This window comes from Aythya marila (assembly GCF_965140915.1).
Source record: "Aythya marila genome assembly, chromosome: 1".
Taxonomy (NCBI): domain Eukaryota; kingdom Metazoa; phylum Chordata; class Aves; order Anseriformes; family Anatidae; genus Aythya; species Aythya marila.
Window position 1 is genome coordinate 194,461,177 of NC_139042.1, and position 23,319 is coordinate 194,484,495.

Genomic DNA, 23,319 nt, shown 5'->3' on the forward strand with positions numbered 1-23,319 from the left:
CTATATAATCCTCTCATCACAGTAATGAAAAATGTTGAAAGGTTTTCCATATCTCAGAAACGCTTTAGAAAAGAAACAAAAAAAATCTTTTGAGTTTATACTAATTGCTGCATGTACAATCTTAATTAAGTGAAATTTATTCCAAACAGCACCTAAGGTGCTTATTCTTTCATTACGCCCACAAAAGAACATGTCAGCAAACCTGAAGTCTTAAGATCAAAAAAACAAGGTCATGACCCCGTCATTTACAGTATTTATCAGTATTTTCAGTTGGGTACTTAGGACATGTCATTTCAATTTCAAGTTACACATTAATCTAACGAGTTTGTCAATAGCACTGATACATCAGAATTAAGAAAAAAAATCAGGTTAAAGAAAGAGATAATGCATGCTGTGAAGCACTTCATAGTCCCAAACGAGCAAACATAACTATTAGTTTGCTGTTCAGAGAAAGGAATTCCCAGACTTTATTTTTCTTGTGTGCACACATGCAGCAGCACCACCGTTTCTGCTTTCTTCAGCTATCAAAGGTGCCTGGACTTCCTACTTCATGTTACTTATGGCTATTGACCTTGTATTATAATTGTATGCAGTAAGAAAGGCAAGGTGCTATACACACAGTAACATTTAGAAATACCAAAGGGTTTTTAATCTCTAGAACTGGCACCCAGTATTTTATTTTTTATACCATATTCCATCACACAGTCCCTTTTAAAACACTAATGGAATAAAGAAATGTTTGTTGTACCTTTATTGACTGCAAGACACTAGTCCCCTTCTCGGTTTCTATTTTGCAGTTACTGCATTCAATTTTCTGAATCTTCACACAGCCAGTCCCTGATGTTTTGATATCCAAATCTAGAATTAAAAGAGAATTAGCAACAGAACAATAAGGTCAGATCTGTTTAACATAGTACTTGATTACAATAGAGTAACTACATGTGGTAGGATAAATGCTGTATGATTAGTTATCATCTACTTACATCTGGCAAGGTACAGTCCTTTAGTGAATATTTTTTTTTTTTAAACCATTCCTACACTCCACCACACAACTACCTTAATCACTGTATCTACTAACAATTCTACCCTATCATGGGTTTTGGGGTGGGAAAGCTGACAAGTTGCTTGAAACCATAAGGAGTAACAGAACTCCATTCCAGGAGATGTGTTTGTATTAAGTTAGAGCTCACCTTGCTTAGACCTATGTTGCCTCAGCCAGCAAGCAGCATAACACAAAAAAAGGTACAGAACCTTGCATGCACCATTCTTCCCTAGTCTGCTGGAAGGCCTGACTTACCCTCCGGGCATGAAGGAGCTTGAGTAACTGCAGTCTGAATCACCTCACCTTAGTATTGTTCACAGGCTGCCATGAAGAAACTCACTGGGTCTTGTAGATAACGTGGCGATCAAGTGAGTAATTTATGGGCTCATGCAGGAGCAGCACAAACATTTTTCTGCTACTTAAACTCAGGGATGAGTTAGCCCACAGAGAAGTGTGAGAAGGTGCAATCTGGGGATTCTGACTGCAGTAATAACCATTTATTTTAATGACCACCATAGGCACTGGTAAAAGGTAAAACCAGGAGAGGAAAGAAAAAGTTTTGTCCTTTCTTATGGAAAGTAATCAGAAAAAGAATGCAGGAATGGAAGAATATAAAAGGATGTAATAGGTGTCATTTAATATGTTGCAAGAAATTAGTGCTAGAGGAGATTCAGGCAGCTTACTACATGCTAAAGACCAGGGGGGAGGGGGAAGGGAGGAATCTAGTTTAAAAAAAAAAAAAAAAAAAAAAAAAAACTTTATTTAAGCAACTACGAAATCCCTCCCTTTATTTCTACCATCTGCTATGGTGACCAGTAACATTCTAAGAGATGGAGAAGAATCAGAGTGCATAGAACAGGCTCTGCCCCAACAAGAAACCCCAAGTGAGACCCATGAAACAGCAGAGGCTGAAGATCAACTTGTACACTGCTGCTCAGACCAGGCACTGGAACCACACTGAGGGCAGCTTGCAGACAGAGAGACACAACACCAACTTACAGCAAAGGAAGGTTTTGTCACCTGACAAAACAGGAAAATTCAGTACAGCAGGAGACAGGTAAAACATTTGATTTCTTTGCTTTGTGAGGAATGTTTTAACAATTCGTGTCCATAAAGAACAATTCTGTTTGAAATGTTTGAATCCTGTCTGCCTCTGGGCCCTGCACTGGCAATTCAATGCTTGAACCGCAGCTGCAGTGTGTCCCAGTCTCCCCCTCATTCCTCATTCTAGCCAATTTATCACTTCTTAAATTTATGAACCTGTTTGCTTTTGTTATTCTGGACTTCTATTTCTAACACTGCTATAGATGTGTCTGTGAATGGCTGGGGAAGAATGTTTTAATTACCCGTGTGTCTGGGAGTTTCAGAACAACTGATAACAACTAGTGACTGTTATGGGATACTATGTGGATCTTTGGTATCTGGTTAGGGGGGGGCCGAGAAAGAAGCTGAAAGGCGGCTGGGAGACAAGATTTGAAGAAGGTGTTTTGAAGAAGGTGTTCCGTAAACTTGGGATGGTGCCCAGTAAGTACAAAGGGGAAGAGGAAGACTGCGAGCCTTCAGCATGGAAGACCCCTAGAGACCCCCAGAAGAGACCCCAGAGGAGACTGCGCATGCTCCAGTAGGAGGGACTGCACCCCGGAAGCTAATTTTAATAATCTATTTTTTTTAGAAGTAGTAATGAATATGTATTAGTCTAGGAGCATAAAAATCAGTTGCTTGATGTAATTGGTGTGCATCCTGGTGGAGCGGAGACTCCTGGTGCACCCAGCGCTGTTTGCTTACCTCTATTCCTTTATATCCTTTAATAAATCCTATTTTTCATTTAATTCTAATTTGAATCCTGAGCCATTTATAACAGCTTCACGACTGCTACCTTCTTGCTGCAGTCACCTAAAGGCTAAGTTTGGTGAAGGATGCAAACAGTATTTGAGGGGCACCAATTCTATAAGAAAAGGATGCCAGAAGAACTGAGCTGGAGAAGCAAGTTTCCCACAAAGTCTTTTTGTTTGTAGATATTGTTTTCTTAGCCTCCTCACAGAGAAAGAGGGAGATACATGGACCTCCAAGAAAGTGATAGTGTGACCAAGACTTTACCTGACTGCACATTTCTTAAATTCTTAAACTGAGGCATGTAAAAGCACAAAAGGATGCTGAGAAGGGATTGGTGACTAACAGAGGCTGGAGGGCCAGCATTACAATATTTATATTGGCAAAGCCGAGGTAGTTTCACCAGACTAAAAATATCAGAGTGGTATGAGAGCTATTTCAATTTGATCAATTCTGATCTGCAGGCTTTTAACTTGTTGAGATGTGTAGGCAAGACATTTCCAAAGTGTTTTCTTTCCTGGGAAGTAGTTGGATTGTTTAAATGCAGTTCGCAGAAAGACACTGATAGAGGCACACACATCTGAGCCTGAAACAGCATGTCCCTGTACAGCATAAACCTGGAGAGTTCAAAAAAGAAAATAGTATTGTTTCTGAAATACAAGCTGTCTTGCTCAAAACTGCTCAGTTCACCCACTGGAAAACTGCATGGTCCTCGGGAGAGCCTATATCCAAGGCTTTTGCTACCTTGCTTTCAGATAATACACAAAGGCAGCTTGCTTGTGCAAGCCTTTAAATTCCATCAGCGTGGCAGCTTCTAGCTCTTGTTACTTCTGTCAAGAAAAAAAAAAAAAAAGAGGAGGCGGCTTAAGAACAGTCAGTTCAACCATGATACCAGCTTAATGAGAATTTGCTAAGAGTAAAAACAACAAAAACTTCTGATCCTGCTTGGTACGTTACAGCCATTATATGAAAAGTAGACTAGCAATGTACTCCCAGATGTACCAAAGATCTGTGCCAAAACAGGATGCAGAAGTCCATGAATTCACATGCATGCTGTTAAGAAACACAGCATTTCTGGCCTGGAAACACACGTTCCAGAGCCACAGTATTGCTAGCCTTATTGAGGAAGAGTTAGTGGACAAGGAATGCCTGTCACGTGAACAGGCTTCCTGATGCAAGAATAAGTGACTCCCAGAAGAGGCAGGCTAAGAGCTGGATAATACTGCTAACAGAAAGTCGACAAAAAAGGAGGGATAGGTTACAATCCATTTCAGTGCCAAAGCTCCACAAATAGTCTGATTTCTCCTTGGCAAAGCTGAGGGCTGCAGCCAACTTCAGCCACACAAGGCTTGAAGAATGCATAAAGATCTTTAAGGTGCAGAGGACTTGCATTGAAAATAAATGTGTACGGGAATAAAAAGACCTGTGGTATGAGACTGTAGGCAGAGGCACTCCAGAAATACCACCTTAACCTGTAATATTTAAAATAAATAGGTTATCAGCATGTTTCAAAGTGACTCATTAGCACTGAACCACTAGAAATACTTCATGATGATCCAATTCTCTGCTTGTATGGGAAGCTTACCAGTACATGACCATACTTGTTAAGATAATTCAGTCCTATTTATCGAGGGCAGCAGATTATGGTATTTGCTGCTCTGAGGCTGTCATGTTTAGGAATAGAGACCGATGATGTTGTTTCTCAACTCAGTTAATATGTTAATACTTAAGAAAATACACTGTTGAAAACATATCTGTTTTCCAGTACATTTACAAAAGTACAAAAAGCAGAAACAAGTATTCCCAGGATCCTGGGTTCTCCCCTCAGAAGTAGGATGAAAAAATGTTTAAGTGATAACATAATTTTATTATATTGGTGAGTCACAGCAGCTTTCAAGACCCAAACATGCCTTCAGCTTGCCTAGTTAAGTCTGAAAGAATCTACAGTATTTAACCAAAGATGAAAGTGATCTTATGGGCTTTACATAAGGCTCATGTGGAATAGTTAAGTTCTAACAAGGAGAGAGCTGGCACCAAAACAACCAGACAAAAAAAAAAAAAAAAAAAAAAAAAAAAAAACAAACAAAAAAAAGCACTGGCTTCTAAATTGGCCCAGGCCTGGAATGCTTGAGGGGACAGAATTTTGGTATTCTACTCAGGGAAGCTTGGCCACTGCTTCAGACTTGATGGTTCTCCTACACGACTTTGCTGTCTCCTTCCCCAGGGTATAATACAGAAGAGCATTGGAACAGTCTGTTAAAGGAGGTTGTAGAGTCTTCATCCCTGGAGGTTTCAAAACCTGGAACTAGAAACCTCCTGAGGCCCCTATCAAACGTGAATTACCCTATAATTCTAATAATACATACCTACTAAAACTAAACATAAGAACTACATAGGCAGAAAAGAAGGATGATTCTCAAATTCTGGTTATGCCAGACCTCATTTTGCTTTATCCAAGGAGTTAGTCAACATACACTAACAAGAACTAGCTGGTTCCAGGGTTAGTCAGCACATGCTGTTCTAGATGCCAAGTGGGATTCCCTTCACGTGATGAGCAGACTCACAACCTACAGCTATATGCCCACACCATTCCTGTCCAGGAATAAACAGCTAAGATGTATACAACCTGAAGTAAAATAAATAAAAAAGTCTGCTAGATTAAAGAGCAATTCATCAGTATCTATCATTTGTGAAGGTAAAATGTGTCAGAGGATGGTCAGATTGAGTAGGATATTGAAAGATTATGCACAGCACAAGAATAGCCACTGGAACAGAAACAGAGGTTCCTTCGGCAGTCAGCCCAGTAGGGTTAACCCCAGTTGCCTCTGGTTTAAGGTGTGTATTTAAACTTCTCATCCAGCACGTTCTGCAAATGTTCATCAGATTCTGTGGAGTTTTAACCAACTTAAAGCTTCCTGGATAAGTTCCAACCTAAATTGCAAAAGCTGTTATGAAATGCTTTCACTTCTAAAAAGGAAACTAGCTAGAATACCATAAGGACATTCACATCGACTTCTTAACTTCTTACAGTCTAGTGACAGAAAAATGCTGAGATAAAACAGTCTAAACAGAACAGGGCCAACACCCTCACGTGGGCAAGGAAGGCCAGAGAAAAGCCACAGTGTTCAGAGAGGAATGCTTACAGCATTGTTGGACTTCATGATCTTAAGGGCCTTTTCTACCCAAAGCAATCCTGTGATTTGGATTGTATGCTTGTTTGAGTCCAGAGCCTTCTATGACACTATTTGTAGCCTGAGATGCATTTTCCAAGGAGTGAGATCTTGTGCACTGATGTTTAATGGACACTTCTTTCCTACCACAGGAAAAGGAACAACCCAAAAACAAACTACCACTCAGAGATTCCAAAATACATGCAAGAGCTGAAGTGGAACCTTACTGGCATGTAGCTTCACTGAGTACAAAAAATATTTACATCAAGAGATTGATATCTGGTATGTCTAGATAAGAGCACAAAGAGACAATACTAACATTGTGCTAATTATGGTGTAACAAACACCAGGTAGTAGAAGGTGACTATAATCCACAGACTGCACAGGGTACCTAAATTGTATAATCTTACCCCAAAACTGAGTGGAATGACTTGCTTAGAAACCTAGAAGCTAATAAAGCCCATCTCAAGAGCGCCAGGAGGAAGAAGACTGGGACTGTCTGCTGAGTTAGTTGATGTTCAATGTATAATAAGAATATAACCTCAAAACATGAGGAAGGCTAAATGAATTCTTTTTATTAGAATTCATTACTAAGGCCTTGAGGGAGGTTCTCCATATTCAAGCTCTTTATGAAGGCTGAGATTTTCCAGGCCTAAACACAATGAACTCTCTCCCCTCATCCCACAAAAAAAGAGTAACAAGTATGAAGTAACAAAATAGTCCCTCAAATACCCTTTAGAAAACAAAGTATAAGATTGCTGTTAAATGGCTACAATAAACAGACAAGTTCTGTCAGAGAAGTGAAGGGTTATGAATGGAATGATGGGTTTTGTTTTGACTGTTTGTAATCCTGGGATGAAATCTATTAGCAAGCTACAGAGAGGCCAATGTCATCTTTGTACGTGCCAAGCAGGAAAAAGAAAACCAACCAGAAAAATCCAAGAAAATAAGAACGTAGCAGATAGATAACTCTTAGGGAAGACTTGAATCTACAAGAAGACAACACTCCTGCCTCATGACACTATTACTGTTTGGTGAAAGAGGCAACGAATACACTGATAACATTTGATCTGCTCCCAAACAAACTTGGACTTTCAGAAGTCTTTGACAGAGTACTGGATTGTTTTCTGACTTTTAACTATAAATTATGCACCATCTCAAACACTTTGGGAACTCGGAAATCAGTATGAATAGCAAGGTTGAAAACTTTTCACCAGCTAAATTATTCAGAATTGTTAAAACTATCAAATTGCTGAAGATCTTGGAACACTGCGCACTTGTCCAAGAAAAAAGCAGTTCAATGGACAGTACACCTCAGGGCATTCTTTGCCAAAAGGCATGGAGTTTGCCAGAAAGCTTTCACCATGGCGCTGTTCACACATGTGACATGTGGACAAGCACTTAGAAGAGAAATCCACTGAGGGTCTGAGGTTCTGTATCAGGCTCAGAAGATGCCCAAGCTGAAAACAGCTGACAGCACCCTTGGCTGTTTGTCCTGTTCTTACTCTTCCTTCCCTGAGCATCCATTCATGCCTGCTGCTGGAGACAGGACAGCAAACTAGTCGGATTCATAGCATGAATCAGTATGGCCTTCCTAAATGAGACAAACCAGAGATAAGTAAAAAGATGGAAGGCTCAGAATGCCTTTGCTGTATCAGCTAAGAAAAGCAGTAACTGAGGAAACATAACACGGTGGTCCAAGAACCTCACAGATGAGGCACATTAAGTGTAAATTGAATGGGATTATTCACCACATCTCAGAGCACAGCTGCAGCAGAGCATCAGAAAAAATAAAGCAGCAGGATGGGGGGGAACATCATCAACCACCAAAACCCAGGCTCAACAGCTCCCTAAGCTCACCAAGGGGAATTATCCCAGCAAGCTCACCCTTTGCCATCCCTAAACTTACGGCCACCATCAGCGTTTCGGTTGGGATGTCTGCTGTTACCAGCGATGATGGTGGCCCTCAGAAAGGATTTGTAGGTAGGTGCTTGTTGGTACCAGCGGCTGTGGCGGCTCCCAGAAGTGGTTTGTCTGTACAAGAAGCCTTGTCCAGGCGTTCTTCCAGATGATTTTAACCCCGAGGTGGGCCACGCAGCCACCCCCACCCTCAGGCTCCCCAAATACCCCGCAGGGGCACCCAGCACCCACCGAACTCAGCCGGCGCCCGGACCTCCACGGCGGCCCCACTGCCCACTCCATCGGCGGCGATGGCGGCGAGCTGCAGCTCCTCGTCGTAGCGCACCCGGACGCGCTCCGGGTCCCGCCTGTCGCCGCGGACGGTGACCAGCAGCCGGCGCTCGGAGCCGGGGCTCCTCCGCGGCTCCAGCGGCCGCACGCTCACCTCGCAGGGCAGCCGCACCCGCAGCCTCCCCCGCGGGCCGACCGCCAGCTCCCATTCCTTCAGGGGCTTGCGGGAGCCGCCGGGAGCGGCGGAGGAGCTGCTCCAGGCGCGGGGCCACCAGCGGCAGCCCGCCCGCAGCGCCCTCATGGCGGAGCCCCCCCCTTCCTACCTCCTCCTCCCCCTCCTCCTCCTCCACTGTCCCTTCCCCGCCAAAGTCACGTGATGCCAAGAGAGCCCCCATCGCGGAGGCTCCTGGGAGTCGTAGTTCGCCGGAACTACCTGGGTGTTCCCAATGGGCGGCGGGGGGGGAAAGGGGCGGGAGGTGAGGGCTCGCCTTCGGCCGCTATTGGGCGGCGCTGGAGCCAATGGGAAGGGAGGGGGGGGGAGGCGGGCTCGCGTTGCCATGGGGACGGGGACGCCGCGGGCGGGGCCGGGCGGGGAGCGCAGGTGAGGCTGGGGGGGGGCTGCGGCCGCCTCAGGGGTTGGGGGGGGGCACCACATTTGTCGCGTCCTCCATAAATAAATCACCTTAAAAACAACGGTTCTCTGCGGCTTGTAGACGAGTGGGGAGCCGCTGGGTTCAGCTAAAAGCTTTCTGTGCTCCCCCCAGCCCGCGGTGCTGTTGTACAGGGTTTTTTTTTAAATAAAGGGACGTTTGGGGAGTTCTGTGGGGTCAGGGCTGGGCCGTGCCCCCGAGCACTGAGGGGGGCACAGAAAGGGGCTGCCCCGCCACAACAGCTAATGAAACCCGGGGATGTCTGTTGGGTCCTCCCTTTTACACCCCATGGTGCCATTTTGTAGGGTGGGGGTGTTTTTCCCATAAATAACCCTACAAGCCACCCAATAGGGCATGTGCTTGCCCAGCTCCTTCTGTCCCATTGCCCTCACGTCTGTCTCTGTCTCTATGCCACAGGTTGCGTATTTGTGAGCCCAAGGGGAGGAAGGCAGCCCTGGCGCTCCTTGTCCGGCGGTCATTTCCTCAGTGGAAGGCTCGGTAAGGCCTCGTGCTGACCGGCAGAGCTCTCCGCTTCACTCACTGCTTTGCTTTGCATTGCTCAGCCTCAAGAATCATCAAATGAAACCCAAAAAGGGCCTGCCTGCCGTACACTGGCTCAGTGCAGAGGAACAGGATTCTGGAGAGTGAAAAACGAACCATGAAATATCTTGGGACGAGACGAGGGATGGATGTGAATTTTTCCAGGTCTTTAGAAATAGCTGATTTTTGAAATACACATATACATACATACATACATACATACATATATATATATTAAGGATTTTTTGCTGTTGAGCCCGAATACTGAATCTACCTGTTCACTCCACAAGCTGCTGAGGCAGCAGCAGTAAGCCAGCAGTGCAAGGTGCTACAAGGCTCCACAAAGCTCTGCAAGGCACTACAAGGCTTTGCAAGGCTCTACAAGGCGCTGCCGCCGGGTGGCAGCCAGCCCTACGAGTCCCCTTCGCTGCCGCGGGGACCAGAAGAGTTCAAAACCCTGGCTAAGTGCAGCGCAGTTTTGTTTTGCCTTCCTTTTTTTTTTTTTTTTTTATTATTATTTTTATTTTTTTCTCTGCATTATATTCATGCGAGGTACCTAAACATCCTTCAAAATGTATTTATAAATACTGAAAAAAAAAAAAAAAAAGAGGAACTGCTAGGAAGAGTTCTTTCTTCATATAAACTAAAGGTTTTTAAAGTTTTACTTATGCCGTCTATATTTTGGCTATAATGTTGATTCAGTTTTATTTGCATGCTCTTGATTGATTTCTAGTTGATTATGCCCTGTAGGGGTATTCTTGCTGATGTTATGCTTGTGCTGAGGTTCCTACCTGCAAGAACACTTCAAGTTAATCATAGAATCATAGAATATCCAAGTTGGAAGGGATCCAGAAGGACCATTGAGTCCAACTCCTAGGTCCCCAAAGGAACACTCAAAAAAAAAAAAAAAAAAAAATCAAGTTAACAGATCAAGTTAACAGAAAGTGTTTGAGCAAAGTTTACCACACACAGGGCTAGCTGCTTATCAGTGTTCCTTCATATAAAGCTTAAGAATTTTAGTGTCAGGATATAGTTGTTTTGTTTTGTTTTAAAGTTTATTAAAAATTCCTATGCAATTCTACCGTGAAATATATTTATGACATTTTTTAAATCCATTTGTCATAGCTGGCAATTTAGATTTCTCAGCATCTTTCTGAACTCCTTCCCTGAAGTTTCTTATTTCTTAATAAGTCATCTGTTGGGCTTGGTGGGTAGGCAAAGCTTTTTTGTTTGTTTTCCTCTGTAATCTAGTGGGTGTGTAGTGATGGTAACAGTTTCTGCTCAGGGGTGGCAAAGAGAGGCTGTCTCCGGAACACACAGGGGTTTGGATTTCAGGGTTGTTTTTTTGTTTGTCACACTACCAGATATTTTCTGAGGAAAGTAAGTTCCGCATGGAAACCAAGTGAAAAGGGAAGTGACAAACTTCACCATTCAAGTCCTCCTTATCTTAGCCATATCTAACTCCAGCAGCTAAAGTCTGTGGGGGGCTCAGGGTGATTCCATCCCAAACAGCAGGGACTTGAAAACAAACAGAAACAAGGGAACTCACAACAGAAATTGTTAAGCAATTTAGGTACGCAGTATGCTGCCATTTCCCCAAAATAGTTGTCTATGGAACTGTACAGTCTAATCGCTCTGAATTACACGGGTATAATACCCTATTGTATACTATGTAGTTTTAATTTCAGCTATCACTTAATGTTGACATAGCTTTGTGTTTTAAGGGCACAGCCCTTCATGCTGAAGCACTGGCTCTGCCCAGTTAAAACAGAGGTCCTGCTATTGACCAGACTGTAAACTTCAACTTCAGGAAACAAGCATTAGGAAATAAGATCTTAGGGGATAAAAAGAACATCAATTGGCTATTGAATAAACCCACGGTACACAGATGTTATTGTTACCAATCACATCTGCAGATCTTGTCTCTTTCCTTCTCTTTGAAGAAGATATGGAAAAACTGGAAAAGATGACAGGGACAGTAGGAAGGGCTTTCATATTAGTAACAGCAGGTAGGTTGGGTTCTTCATCCTACAGAAAGGGTTACCAAATGAAGAGACAGTGGTAGAAAACACCTAGTGGCACAGAAAGGTTGAGATTATTCAGTGACTCATGCAGTAAAAGAACTAGGTGATTCAAAACAAGCAGAAAGAACTGATTATTCACGTCACGCAGGGGTGAGGTGAGAGACTCCATTCCCTCAGATTTTGTAGATACTGAACGTTTTGCATGAGTTTAAGGGGAGAGTGGATGAGTTTGGGGAAGCACCACTATTCTGTGACTGAAGGATTCTTCTGCCTGCCCCCAGGCACCCAGTGTTGGCTTTGGGTCTTTCCAGGTTTCACTGTTTGGATGTTCCAGCTGAATTGTGTACCTTTTTTCTTACTCATTCAGTATAAAGCACTCAGTCAGCTGTTTTGCTTTCAGAGTCACGTTTATTAGTTAAGATCCATGTGCAAAAGGAAGCAGCATAAAGATGTGGATAGATACTCTGTGTCATGCCCAGTAGCTCATCTGTTCTGTTCATTGTCTCTCTGCTCTGGGTGCTGCTTCTGCCTCTCTAAGCAGGACAGATGGGAACGTGGCTGACTTCTAGCAAAAGTAGCCAATTAGGCTCATATCATTGACTTGAAAATATTCAGGCTTCCTTAGCTGATTTTGCCTGAGAAACTAATTCTATGGCCATTCCTCTCAAGATCAGTGGTGAGAGAGAAGGAAGGAACCCCCCTGCAAAAGAAGGGAAAGGTGCACAACATCCAGCAGCTGGCTATGGAAGGAGATCCATGTCTATGGCCTCAGTTCAACCTAGTTTCACTTTGCACCTCTTCATCTAAACTTGTCTAAACCTTAGACTTGTGTTCCTGTATTAAACAAAAAAAGCCTTTGGTAGGTTGGAACATTTACATGTCAGTTTATACCAATTTAACTAACCGAGTTTAAATGAAATATCAGTTTTGTGTGGCAGCAAAGAATGAGTGAGGGAATAGCTTAAGAAATTAAATTTTCATAATGAACGAAAGAAGCACACATGTCAATGTATAATGTACATCTATAAATCCATCTGTGAACCTACATTCAATATTAGTAATAAGCTGCATCTCTATGTCCACTGGAGTTAGCCTAGTTGCACAAATAACTGCTCATTGTTTTAATTCATTTCACAGACCTCAGAGTCTCAGAAGTTATCAGATTGGAAGTATAAATTAACTTGAATATACATTCATATACAAGTTTTCATAAAACAGTTTAAAAGGCATTAATATAACATATTCTCTTCATCGTACAACAGGTTTTGTCTCCAGCAATAACAACATAAACAATTTGATGTTACTCTAACAATGAAATCATATCTTTATTCCTGTAACAATGGCTTAGAGAAAAATAATGTGCTTTATGTATTTTTGTCATTGTGCTTAAAATTAAAAAATCACATTCTGGTTGGGCTTGAAGGGTAAGACTGGGTAACTAATATCAAAATCTTACTGACACTTTTCTGAACTAGAATCTTTTTCTAATTCATTTAGTAAATGCAAGGAATTAAGATAAGGCTTAATGGGTTCATCACGGTATGTTAATGAAGTCAATCACTTGAAGTGTACTTCCCTCAACAGAGACTATTACAAGTTTTGTGTCTTCTTAATTAGTCTAGCTGATCCACCTGCATACACAGAGCTGTATCTCTTCATGTTCAGAATGCAATTTTACTAATTTTACTACTTTTTGCAATTGTCATTCTGGAAAGAGCCAATGCAGCTAAGCATGACCTAGCTGCTGTTTGCTGGAAAGGTACTGAAATGAAGGTGCTGGAATTCATCTTGGGAATCTGATTCTGGACTTTTGTTATTGCTGTCCTGAAGCTGTGTCACAAGACAGTTCTCAGTGTGATTTGACCTGGGTTCTAAAATGGACTTGTAATTCCAAGGCCTTGGTATTATTTGCAGTTCTACAGTTTGAGAACATCCATGTTTATTGAACTATTCTGTAAATGTATAAATAATTTGAGCTTTCATTTCTATTTGAATTAAACCTTTTATCACATACTACAAAAATATAATTTTCCCACTTTGCTTTTTGAATTTTACATATACGATTTTCTGTAAGTTAGATTTTAAATTTAATTCCATAGTAGGTAATTGAAGAATACTAAACTTTGCATATCTTTTGTTACAGTACCACTTCCTAATATTTTGAAAAGGCAACTCCGTTCCCTTCCCTTCCCTCTTAGTGCTTATCACACTAGCTAAGGCTAATTTTTCTCCTCTGTTTGATGTCTCTGTATTTGTGTTTTATCATTATGTTTTAAACTTGTATATATCCAGGAGATTGTTTTTATTTTCTTTCTGCCCAGCAAATTGGAGTCTCTAGCAAAGACTTTTTTGTACTACCATTCTCTGAAGAGTGTTATCTTGCATCAACTGCAAATGTTTGATTTGCATCAACTCTGGTTCACATACAAGTATGAACAAAAATGCCTACACAAATGAAGTTCTCAATTTTTGGCATCTCTCTGTTTGGAGTTTCACTTGTACTTTTCCCACTTCCTAAATCCTTCCAATATATTCAGAGTCACAAAAGCACCAGCAGCAGACATGAACATGAAATGCATATTCTAAAAATTTCAGCACTTTTGTTGGTGAAAAACAACTCTCTTTTAGCAATAGTGTATACATGCTTATGTACAGTGCTTCAGAGTTTATTTCTTGGCCTCTGCAGTGTTTGCAGTTGTTTCACAATGTTTTGACTCCTTCAGGAGAGATCATGAAATTGCTTTTTTTTTTTTTTTTCCATAAGTAAATACAGCTGCTGAAATCTCTCTACAAGTCAAACTGTTCTTGAAGAAATTCCAAAAAGCACTGAAGAATGTCATATACTTCAGTACAAGTTTCACTACCTTTACAGACAACTGATTTTTCAAAAGGTGGCTATGCACAGCACAACATTTTTTTATCCATTTTCCCACCACAGATGTATAAAGAAATCACATTTTTCTGAACCATCAGATTTCTGGTTTGGGAACGTAAAATGACTCTGGTTGTTTCATTGGAGAAACCCAATATATACTATTGCCATATGCACAAAAAAAAAAAAAAAAAAAAAAAAAAAAAAAAAAAAACACTTCATTGATTTTATTATGGTTTTAATTTTGATTCTTTTTGATTTATGATAAAAAAAAAAATTTAAAGGAGAAAAGTTTCCCCATACACTATGTGAATGGCTGAATGCTGTCAAGATAATCAGATGTAAGTCCTACGGTTTGGCAGCTTTTATCGTGCCTGTACTACAGCAGAATACAATGTTCTCTGCATAGTAGTTACTTTGGATAATAGTTACTCTAGAAAAATCCAATAGAGTCAGGTGAATACTTGCAGCCATCAGCAATCTTTCTCCCGAAATTTTGAACTAAACTATTGGCATTCTAAGTAGTGAATGTGAATTTGCTGTCATGAATTTGGCAAGAAATGCTTGAATTCTTCCATACATGCCCTGTCTTCACTTTTTCTCTGTGTTTTGCTCTACAAACATACTTGCTCCCCATACTTGCAGAATGTCATGGCTAGATTTCTGTGTGCCAGAGAGATTTCTGTGTGCCAGAGGGGTTCTCCATCCCTTCTCTTTCTTTTGTAAGATGTTTATTGACTCTGGACATTCTGTATCTCATACAACTTTCTCCTAAAACATTTGTCTGGTTTTGTGCCACCTTCATGCAAAAGGTCAATATTTTAAAATTCTGAATATAAAAAACTCTTTAAAATACTGTTACATCAGAAGATGTTTTTGTCAGCTATTAACATTTGATATCAGGACAAGTACGGACCTGACTGACATTGCTGTGTCTGATCAAGGTGCCAGGAGCATTGTGTCCCTCATATTCAACCTCCCATTCCCTGTTCTGGCTTTGTATTTGCACGTGCCTCAGACAGTTCTGATAATTGATGCCTCAGAACATAGTCCTGAAGTACTGATCTGGGATCATAACCACAAAATGAAATTACATAAAGTTATAGTAACTTCTCATTAGGTCTCACCTTGCTCAAAAGTAAATGCCCTTGGTCTAGCTGTTCTAAGTGCAGGGATCTTGGAGATTTCTATTCCTATGGAGAGCTGTGAAGTTGGGATTTGCCCAGACATAATTGTAGGAAAGTTATCCTTTTCAAAAACTCTACTTATTCCAACTTTCTTCTATCTCTTTCTCTGTGTATTTGTTCTTGAACTGTTTTCTCTAATTTGGGATAAAGCTATGTTTATAAAATCTGCATGTTAGCCTCTTTTAGCACTCTGTCTTTTGGAAAAAGAACACAACAACAACCACCAACCAAACAAACAAAAACCAGATCCTACCACGCACTAGAGATCAAAATACTACTTCAATCCTGTAGGATTTTCCTCAAGTAGTCAGTTCACTTGGATATTTCTCAAGGTCATATTATTTTAGCACAGGCCACAGATGCTAAAAATGCGACTTGCTCCATAACTGAAATGTTAGTGTGCTACATAAGAACTCTGACATGAGCAGATCTTAGGATAATTATTGTTTCCAGTATTTCTCTACCTCCTGTTCTCAGATATTATTCCATGTTTTCTCATTTTGCATGTGTTTTTTTTTGTTTTGTTTGGTTTGGTTGTTTTTTGTTGTTGGTGGTGGTTTTTGGTCTAGTTATTTATTTATTTGTCTTTTTAAGTTTCACAGTACAATGACTTAGAAACACAAATAATTTTAATGATATTGCTCACAAAGACTGTGTCTTGTCCTCAAGACCTCTATGTTCTGTGAAGGGGCTCCCTTTCTATGTGTTTGCTCCCTGCAAGGTCAGGGGACAAAGTGAAGGGTGGGTTTATGCTGGGTGGAGAAAAGAGAAAGCACGTTTGTTCATTAGGCCTATGGAGATGGCATAGAGAAGATCCACTACCATCCACCTGGACATTTCATTTATAAACACCTACCTGAAGGCAACACTTGGGCTCTCCAATGATGTTCAAAACTTTGTTAATCAAAGCCCTAAGGATCTGGATTTAGATTTGAAGTTAGCCCTGCTCTGAGCAGAAGAGAGGACTAGATAACCTCAGAGGTGTTTTCCAACCTGAATCTGTTATTCAAAGCCTGCTCTTTAAGAAATATTGTTTTTTTGTGTTCTCAAATATTTACATAAAGGTAGCATAGTCAACAGTTGACAATGATGGAGGGATAATGCTGCCTCTTAAGAAGTCTTTCATGCAGTTATGATTGTGGACCCAGACAGATTTCTCACATTCTGGCTTTCATTGTTTGAATGTGGGTCTCCCGTGTCGATGTTGTGTTCTTTACATTACATGTTTATCTTACACAGTCACATGTACCCCAGGATCTAATTAACTGAGTTTTGGTATTCTCTTACTTCCTAGAGCTTCAAAAAATGAGTCAAGCTGGTGAAGATTCCAGTTCCAGTGACACAGAATTGGAAATCAAGGAGGAGCAACCTATCTGTGCACTAGCTCCAACTGTTTATGCCCAAGATGAGGGATCAACTGATGTAACAGCGAGTCCTGCATTTCAGTGCTTAGATGAGGTACCACGCACCCTAGCTTTCTCTATCTATAGCAGTGCATATTGTGTTAAAAACAATTAACCTGAAAGGTATATTTCATTGTTAATAGTTACCATAGGCTATCTGGAGCTTCCCTAATTCTTCTTTATTTTTTATTCTAAGTTATGTGAATGTTTTGTGAAGTAGAAGCAGAGCATATACTTCTTGGGATGGTGTGCTTAAGGGATATCCATGTTATTTCTGTCAGTGGTCATGGCTGTAAGGGGAATGGACCTAGAGAGAAGATCTTTTTTTTTTTTTTTTTTTTTTTTTTTTTGTAGCATGTTAGGTATAGCAGTTATTGCATCACAAATTTAAAAAGACTCGATAACTACACGAAAAATCAAAGCTAAGTGGCTCCATCAGTGAATCGCTGATGACAATAGAAGAAACCTTCTGGAACTCAGTTTCTTTTACAGAATTTTCTTTTATAAGGAAGCTTGTAGATTAATTGAAATGTTTTAGAATTCAGGATATTGAATGGAATCCTCAATATTAAATGCCAGAAGAGACATTAAGAATATAGAGATTCCAATTTACACTGAGGTAAATACTCAGCAGATATTTGTCTAATTTGTTCTTTAAAACATTAAACTCTTCTTTAAAAGTCCAGAGCAGTTAAAACCTCAAAGACAACTGACCTCTTGTCTTACAGAAATCCTCCTATTTACTGAAAGTATGGAATCTGCACTTTGGGGAATACTTTGTTTTCCAGATATTCATGTACGTTCTCTAAAGATTTTCAGGTGTGTTGGAATTTTTGATATACCAACAAGAAGCATACACCTGGTATAAGATGCCCTCACCCCTCCCACAGTAAAATAAAACTAAATGGTATAATAGTATTCTAAAGTATATATGCTATTTTTACTTTGTTTTCCTTATTTTTAATCATGGGAAAAAATATTATTATTCTAGCCTCATTCTAGGAAATACTCAGATCATTTGACTGATTATTTTTCCCAAAAGATCTTTCCTAGGAGGTTATTCTGCATGTCAAATTTAAGGCCAACTTGTTTAACTCAGATAACATAGAAAACTATTAAGGGGAAATATAAGGTAACTTTAGTATTAGTAGTTGTTCCCAACTTGGGAAAAATTTTCTGTGGAAAACCAAAGTAAACGATTTACACAGGATTTCATAATGAGCTCTTTTGGTCATTTTGTCATTTTTTAAAGGGGAACTAGTTGACTCATTCATTCTTACCATACTTTTTAACAGTTAGTACTTGTGCTACATGAGTCAGTTGGACTTTTCATCCCTTATTCACATTTCTTCTCTTTCACTGCCATATTTTTGTTTTCCTTTATTGAACTTAATACATGATTCAGAGATAAATATATGACTTTGGTCACTATAGAGGTTGCTGCATTGATATTGGCTTTAGTCTCTTGGAACAGCTTTCAATTTTTTTTTCCACAGAAACTGAATCATATTATATTTTCTCTGGTTTACTGGCTGCTTATTTCTGCAGCAAATACTCATCAGAATGGACAACTTTAGATATTTTAAGACTTATCTGAGCATGGTTATAGTCTCTCTGGCAGGACACCTTCCAGTCAAACCAGTCTTGTTTTTCTCATGTAAATAGCAGATAGTTGCAAAAAGGCAAACATGCAGACCTCTCTCTCCTTCCTTTTTAGTAACACACAGTAACCCTCTTTAGCTGTAGGGGGTTGGTTAAAATATTAAAAACTGGATAGAGGTTTGAACAAAAGCCACTCAGTCCATCATGACTTGCTTCTTTTCACCAGTGTTTTTATTTACATGTATTACCAAGATGACATCAACCTAGCTCAATACTTCCACTGCTGTTGGTTAGAGGACTGTCATATATTCACAAAATGAACTTTCCACTTCTTTTAGCCTTAGTTGTTGTGTCCTCGGAATAAAGACTTTTGCTCTAACACTGCTAATTGAATTCCTTGTCTTGTGTATCTCATATCCTGTTTTCTTCTAGTATACACCATTAGAAATAAATCAGTCTGCATGGTGTTAATGATTTTCAATTAGATACAATCTCCTCTTTTTCTGAAAAAAAAAAAAAAAGAAAAAAAAAGAGAGAAATAAAATGGTGGGAGGGTAGCTCCCCTTGTTTGAGACCTTTTTCACTTAGTATAATGTCAGCAGTTCTTGTTCAGTTTTAATCAAGAATGATGTCTGAGCTTTTCTATGGTGTGCTTTTTCTTTCTCTTCCTTTTGTTGGCATGTTCTTGGTTTAGAAAGATATTCCTTTGTTCTCTGAAATGTGTACATCTATTAAAAAAAATACAAGAAAAAGTATTCTACAATATTTATCATGCATGTCTTCATAGTGGACACTTCTAGGGAGCTATTCGTTCTGTAAAATGCTTCACTTCTGAATAAAAAGTGTGTTACTATTTGCCAAATGCAGTGGACTTGTTTGGAAGTACCTTGTTTGGAAGGTACCACAGTAACCCCTTTCTGCTAATGAACATGGTCCCTTTATGTGCTAAATCCGAACTTGCAGAAGAATGAACTCCTTTGTGAGATTTCTCTGACTGGTCTAATGCAGACTGGTGCACTCTGTATCCTACAAAAATAAAATGTACTGTGCAATCAATTTGAAGCCAGCATCAAATCTTCCATTTGCACTGCTTTTTTGATGGAAATTGTCACTGTCACACTACATTTCTTTTTGCCAGTGTCCAAGCATCCTATTGCCACCACCCATTGGGAAGCAGGAAGTCTCTTACCATGCTCTCAGTTAGTGATCAAAGAATACTTTTCATCACTATTTTGAATCTTGGAGTCTTTCTGAGGTTAATGAACCTCTTACCCATTACTACCAAAAGTGAAGAGCTGCTATTAAAAAAAATATTAACCAGAATCCTGGTTCTACTGGAAACCTAGAGCAAAGTGTCTGTGCTTACCGAAGACAACAATACAGTGACAATACAGAAACATGTCAAGCAAGTTACACTTCTGCTGATCTGAAGCTGATTCATGTGGGGCTGTTAGCTAGAAGAGCTGGCCGTGAAATGATGCATGCGTTCAGTGCTTGACTGTAGTTTTAGGAGCAAAAGGTACTTTTCATTTTTCTCTCATCTCCACTATTATATGAAGGTTGGCTACAGCTTTCAGATAGGAATATTAATAATCAGTAGTTCATATATTTCTTCAATGGCATTCTGACATTTGACAATGCCACTCCAGAAAATATTTTATTTTATTTTATTTTATTTTATTTTATTTTATTTTATTTTATTTTATTTTATTTTATTTTATTTTATTTTATTTTATTTTATTTTATTTTATTTTATTTTATTTTATTTTATTTTACTTTTTGCTGTTTTTTAATTCTCTCCTAACTTAGGTTAGAAGGTAGATGGAAGGTAGTCATAAACAACTTCAATTTTTTTAGACAAAAGTTAGCTTGGTAGACCAATATAGATTTTTTTTTTTTTTAATTTATTTTTTTTTTTGGTAACCATAGCAGTGGCTAATTTGCTTCAGTACACTTCAAACATGTATGGGCTCTAGCAAAGATGTGAAAATCTTAACACAGCTGTTGAATGCAAGCAATATTTTCAAACTTAAGCTGATCCTGGCACACTCATGTGTTACATGCTTCAAAGTCTCCTGGCACAAAAAGAAAAGCTATATTAATATGCTGGCACAGACAGGAAAGACAGATGTTGCCTCCACCCACAGGAATCTAACTGCTAATTAAATAAACATTTTTTACTTTGTTGATATGGTCACTTGGAAAGTGAGCTAGGGATGATAATGTGGCTGTAAGCTAGAGTCTGTGTTTTATTGTAAAAGCTTTCAGCAAACGAGCAATATTTTGCATAATGGATGTTAAAATCTGATTAGCGTTTGCGATGGGAAACTCTATTGTTCTAATTAGTCGTAATGCCTGTTAGAAGCTGTAAAGGAGTGGGATGAATTTGCAGATGTCTTTCACCAGCAGGAGGGAGAACAGACCCAATGTAATATGCTCTTCCTCTTGAGAAGTTCTTTTTACAAGGCGAAATTGAGTGAAAACCAAGCCAGGAGTCTGTTGGATATATTGAAGTTATCATAAAGCAAGTAGCATTTCTTTTGATTTCTAAAAAGTATGTTTGAAAGCAAGCACTATTTACAATGTGTTGTTTCTTCTATGTTATCAAGTGCAAATCTTGTGCCACACAGAGGAAACGGCCCCTGAAGGCGGTGAGACTGGGAGAAGGAATAACCTGTAATTGCAGTGTCTTCTGCTTTGGCCTTTCCTCAGAAATTTCTGAGACTCACAAGCCTTAAAGAGACAAGCATATTATTGTCTTATGTTCCAAAACTATTTCCTTCTTTCCCCTTTTTCTCACTCAAAATACCTATATGAGACCTGATGTTGCAAACCAGGGCAACCTTGTGCATATATCCAGCCGTTTCTTACGGCGGTTCTGCCAGCACAATGGTGTGGTGAGGAAGCCAGAGCAATGCTCATTGAACAGTAACAGTTTTTTTATTCCAAAAACCTGTATTCATGTACTCCTTAATGAACACAACCTTAAAGATCTGTGCTAAGAAGAATCTGTTATCTTTTGTTTTAGCATATGGAGGCTAAACTGCAGATGTAAGCAAAGGGGCTTTTTTTCCCCACAGAGAGATGAGAATTTCTGTTTCTCAGGGTGGATTATACATCTCCATACAAGTCATCAACTCCGTGTAATTGCTTAGAAAGCAGCAGTTAAAACACAGTTATTTTTTCCCCTGTGTAATTCTGAATGTTGGCATACTGTTTGGGTAGAACTGTACCATTAATTAGACCTACCGTTTGTCTTGATTGTGTAAACGTAATAATAATCGATAATAGAGGGTATTTTTATCCAGTTATTATTTTCCAAATGGATTCTTCTCTTGCTGAGATCAGAAAAAAAAAGGTGAACAAGAACTTAAAAAATAATATTGGTTCATATCCTATTCTCCTGACTTGTGTGAGTGGTAGATTTGACACATCATCTTATAGCATTGTTTTCTGTTTCTGCTTAACATTGAGGTTGATGGCCAAGTTCACTTCTGGCAGAAGTATTAGAACTCCATAAAAGTTTCACGAAAGCTGTGAATGTAACCTATCAGCTTAGTAGGTGGAATACTTGCATTTACATGTATCAGGGACTGTGGATGGTATTTGTCAGCTGTTTTTCTTTGACAGTTATGTCAATGTATTCGGGCCCATGTATAACATATATTTTTTTTCCTTTATCTCCTGGAAAAAAGAGGAGAGAATACATTGATGAAAATATTTTAAATCTCTTTTTTCTTTCTTTTTTTTTTTTTTTTTTTTGGTAGGCCAGTATTTATGCATTTAGTTCTTATCTCCTTTCTTTTTGAACATTTAAACGCCCTTGCTGTATTGATATTTCTATGACTTATGTGTCATAGAAAATTTTGCTTGATTTTGGTTTAGGTCATAAACATAATGTTCTGGGTGTGGGTTTGAGAACCACCTTAATTTATTTTAAAAATAATCAAAAAAAGGGAAATTTATTTTCCACTACAGTGTCAAACTAGCTGTTTTCCATAACTCTTAAATAGATATCTGAGCTGACTACATTGTTGCCTTTCCTCCATCCCCCCAGTAAAAATAATAATAATTTAAAAAAAAATACATGAAGGAGACATATTTGCATACAAAGGATATAAATATATATATATATATAAAACAAACAAACAAACAAACAAAAAAACAACAGAAAATGCTTTCAAATCTTATTTTCAGTTCTCTGTTTTTGTTTTGTGGTGTTGGTTTTTTTTCTGATTTTTTTTTGTTTGTTTGTTTAAATAATGCATGGAAAGCCAAGACATTACAGTCTGCTTGGCTGATCACGTTGAGCAGATGGATTTGTGTTTCACTTTTTGGAAGCAATCCATTGGAATTTTGCTAGCAAACCAACTGTTAGTAATCTTCTTTACTAAAATTCACAGTTTAAAAATTAACAAGATCAAAAACACAAGTACTGCCATATGATCATCTTTGTTACATAGATGTTTTCAGTACATTCAAATGCATGTTTTGAATTAGTAAGCTTCAAGCAGAGACCAAGTGCTTTGGTTTGTATATAAAATTGTATACTTTAATTTGGGTTGTTGTTGTTATTTCTATTCACATATTGATGAAAACTGCATGTTATCTGAGAGGTTTTGTGTAATTTAAAAAACATGTGAGTTGTTTCTCCTCTCTCATGCTAAAGATACAGGTTGTGTAAACTCTTGATTGGGCAAATAAGTTTTTCTCTTCCAAAATATGAATACTTTCAAAAAGATGTCTGAGATTTCAGTCTTTGTTTTATTTGACAGCTAAAGTGTCATAAAATAGATCTGCTAAGAGCTA

At 39.2% G+C, this 23,319-nt stretch overlaps 2 protein-coding genes across 2 annotated transcripts in view; one reads left to right on the forward strand and one right to left on the reverse strand.

The window, feature by feature from the left end:
• FAM185A (family with sequence similarity 185 member A) overlaps positions 1-8,539 on the reverse strand; it is a 57,942-nt gene extending 49,403 nt beyond the window's left edge. Inside the window, exons 1-2 of the mRNA XM_082777742.1 lie at positions 8,194-8,539; positions 749-858 (exon numbers count right to left, since the gene is read on the reverse strand). Coding sequence (XP_082633868.1) covers positions 749-858; positions 8,194-8,533 — 450 coding nt within the window. The 5' untranslated portion in view covers positions 8,534-8,539. The remainder of the gene's footprint in view (positions 1-748; positions 859-8,193) is intronic.
• An 8,271-nt stretch (positions 8,540-16,810) lies between these two features.
• Positions 16,811-23,319, forward strand: part of CCDC146 (coiled-coil domain containing 146) — a gene marked incomplete at its 5' end in the record, with an annotated part of 67,824 nt that continues 61,315 nt past the window's right edge. Inside the window, one exon of the mRNA XM_082762067.1 lies at positions 16,811-16,963. Coding sequence (XP_082618193.1) covers positions 16,811-16,963 — 153 coding nt within the window. The remainder of the gene's footprint in view (positions 16,964-23,319) is intronic.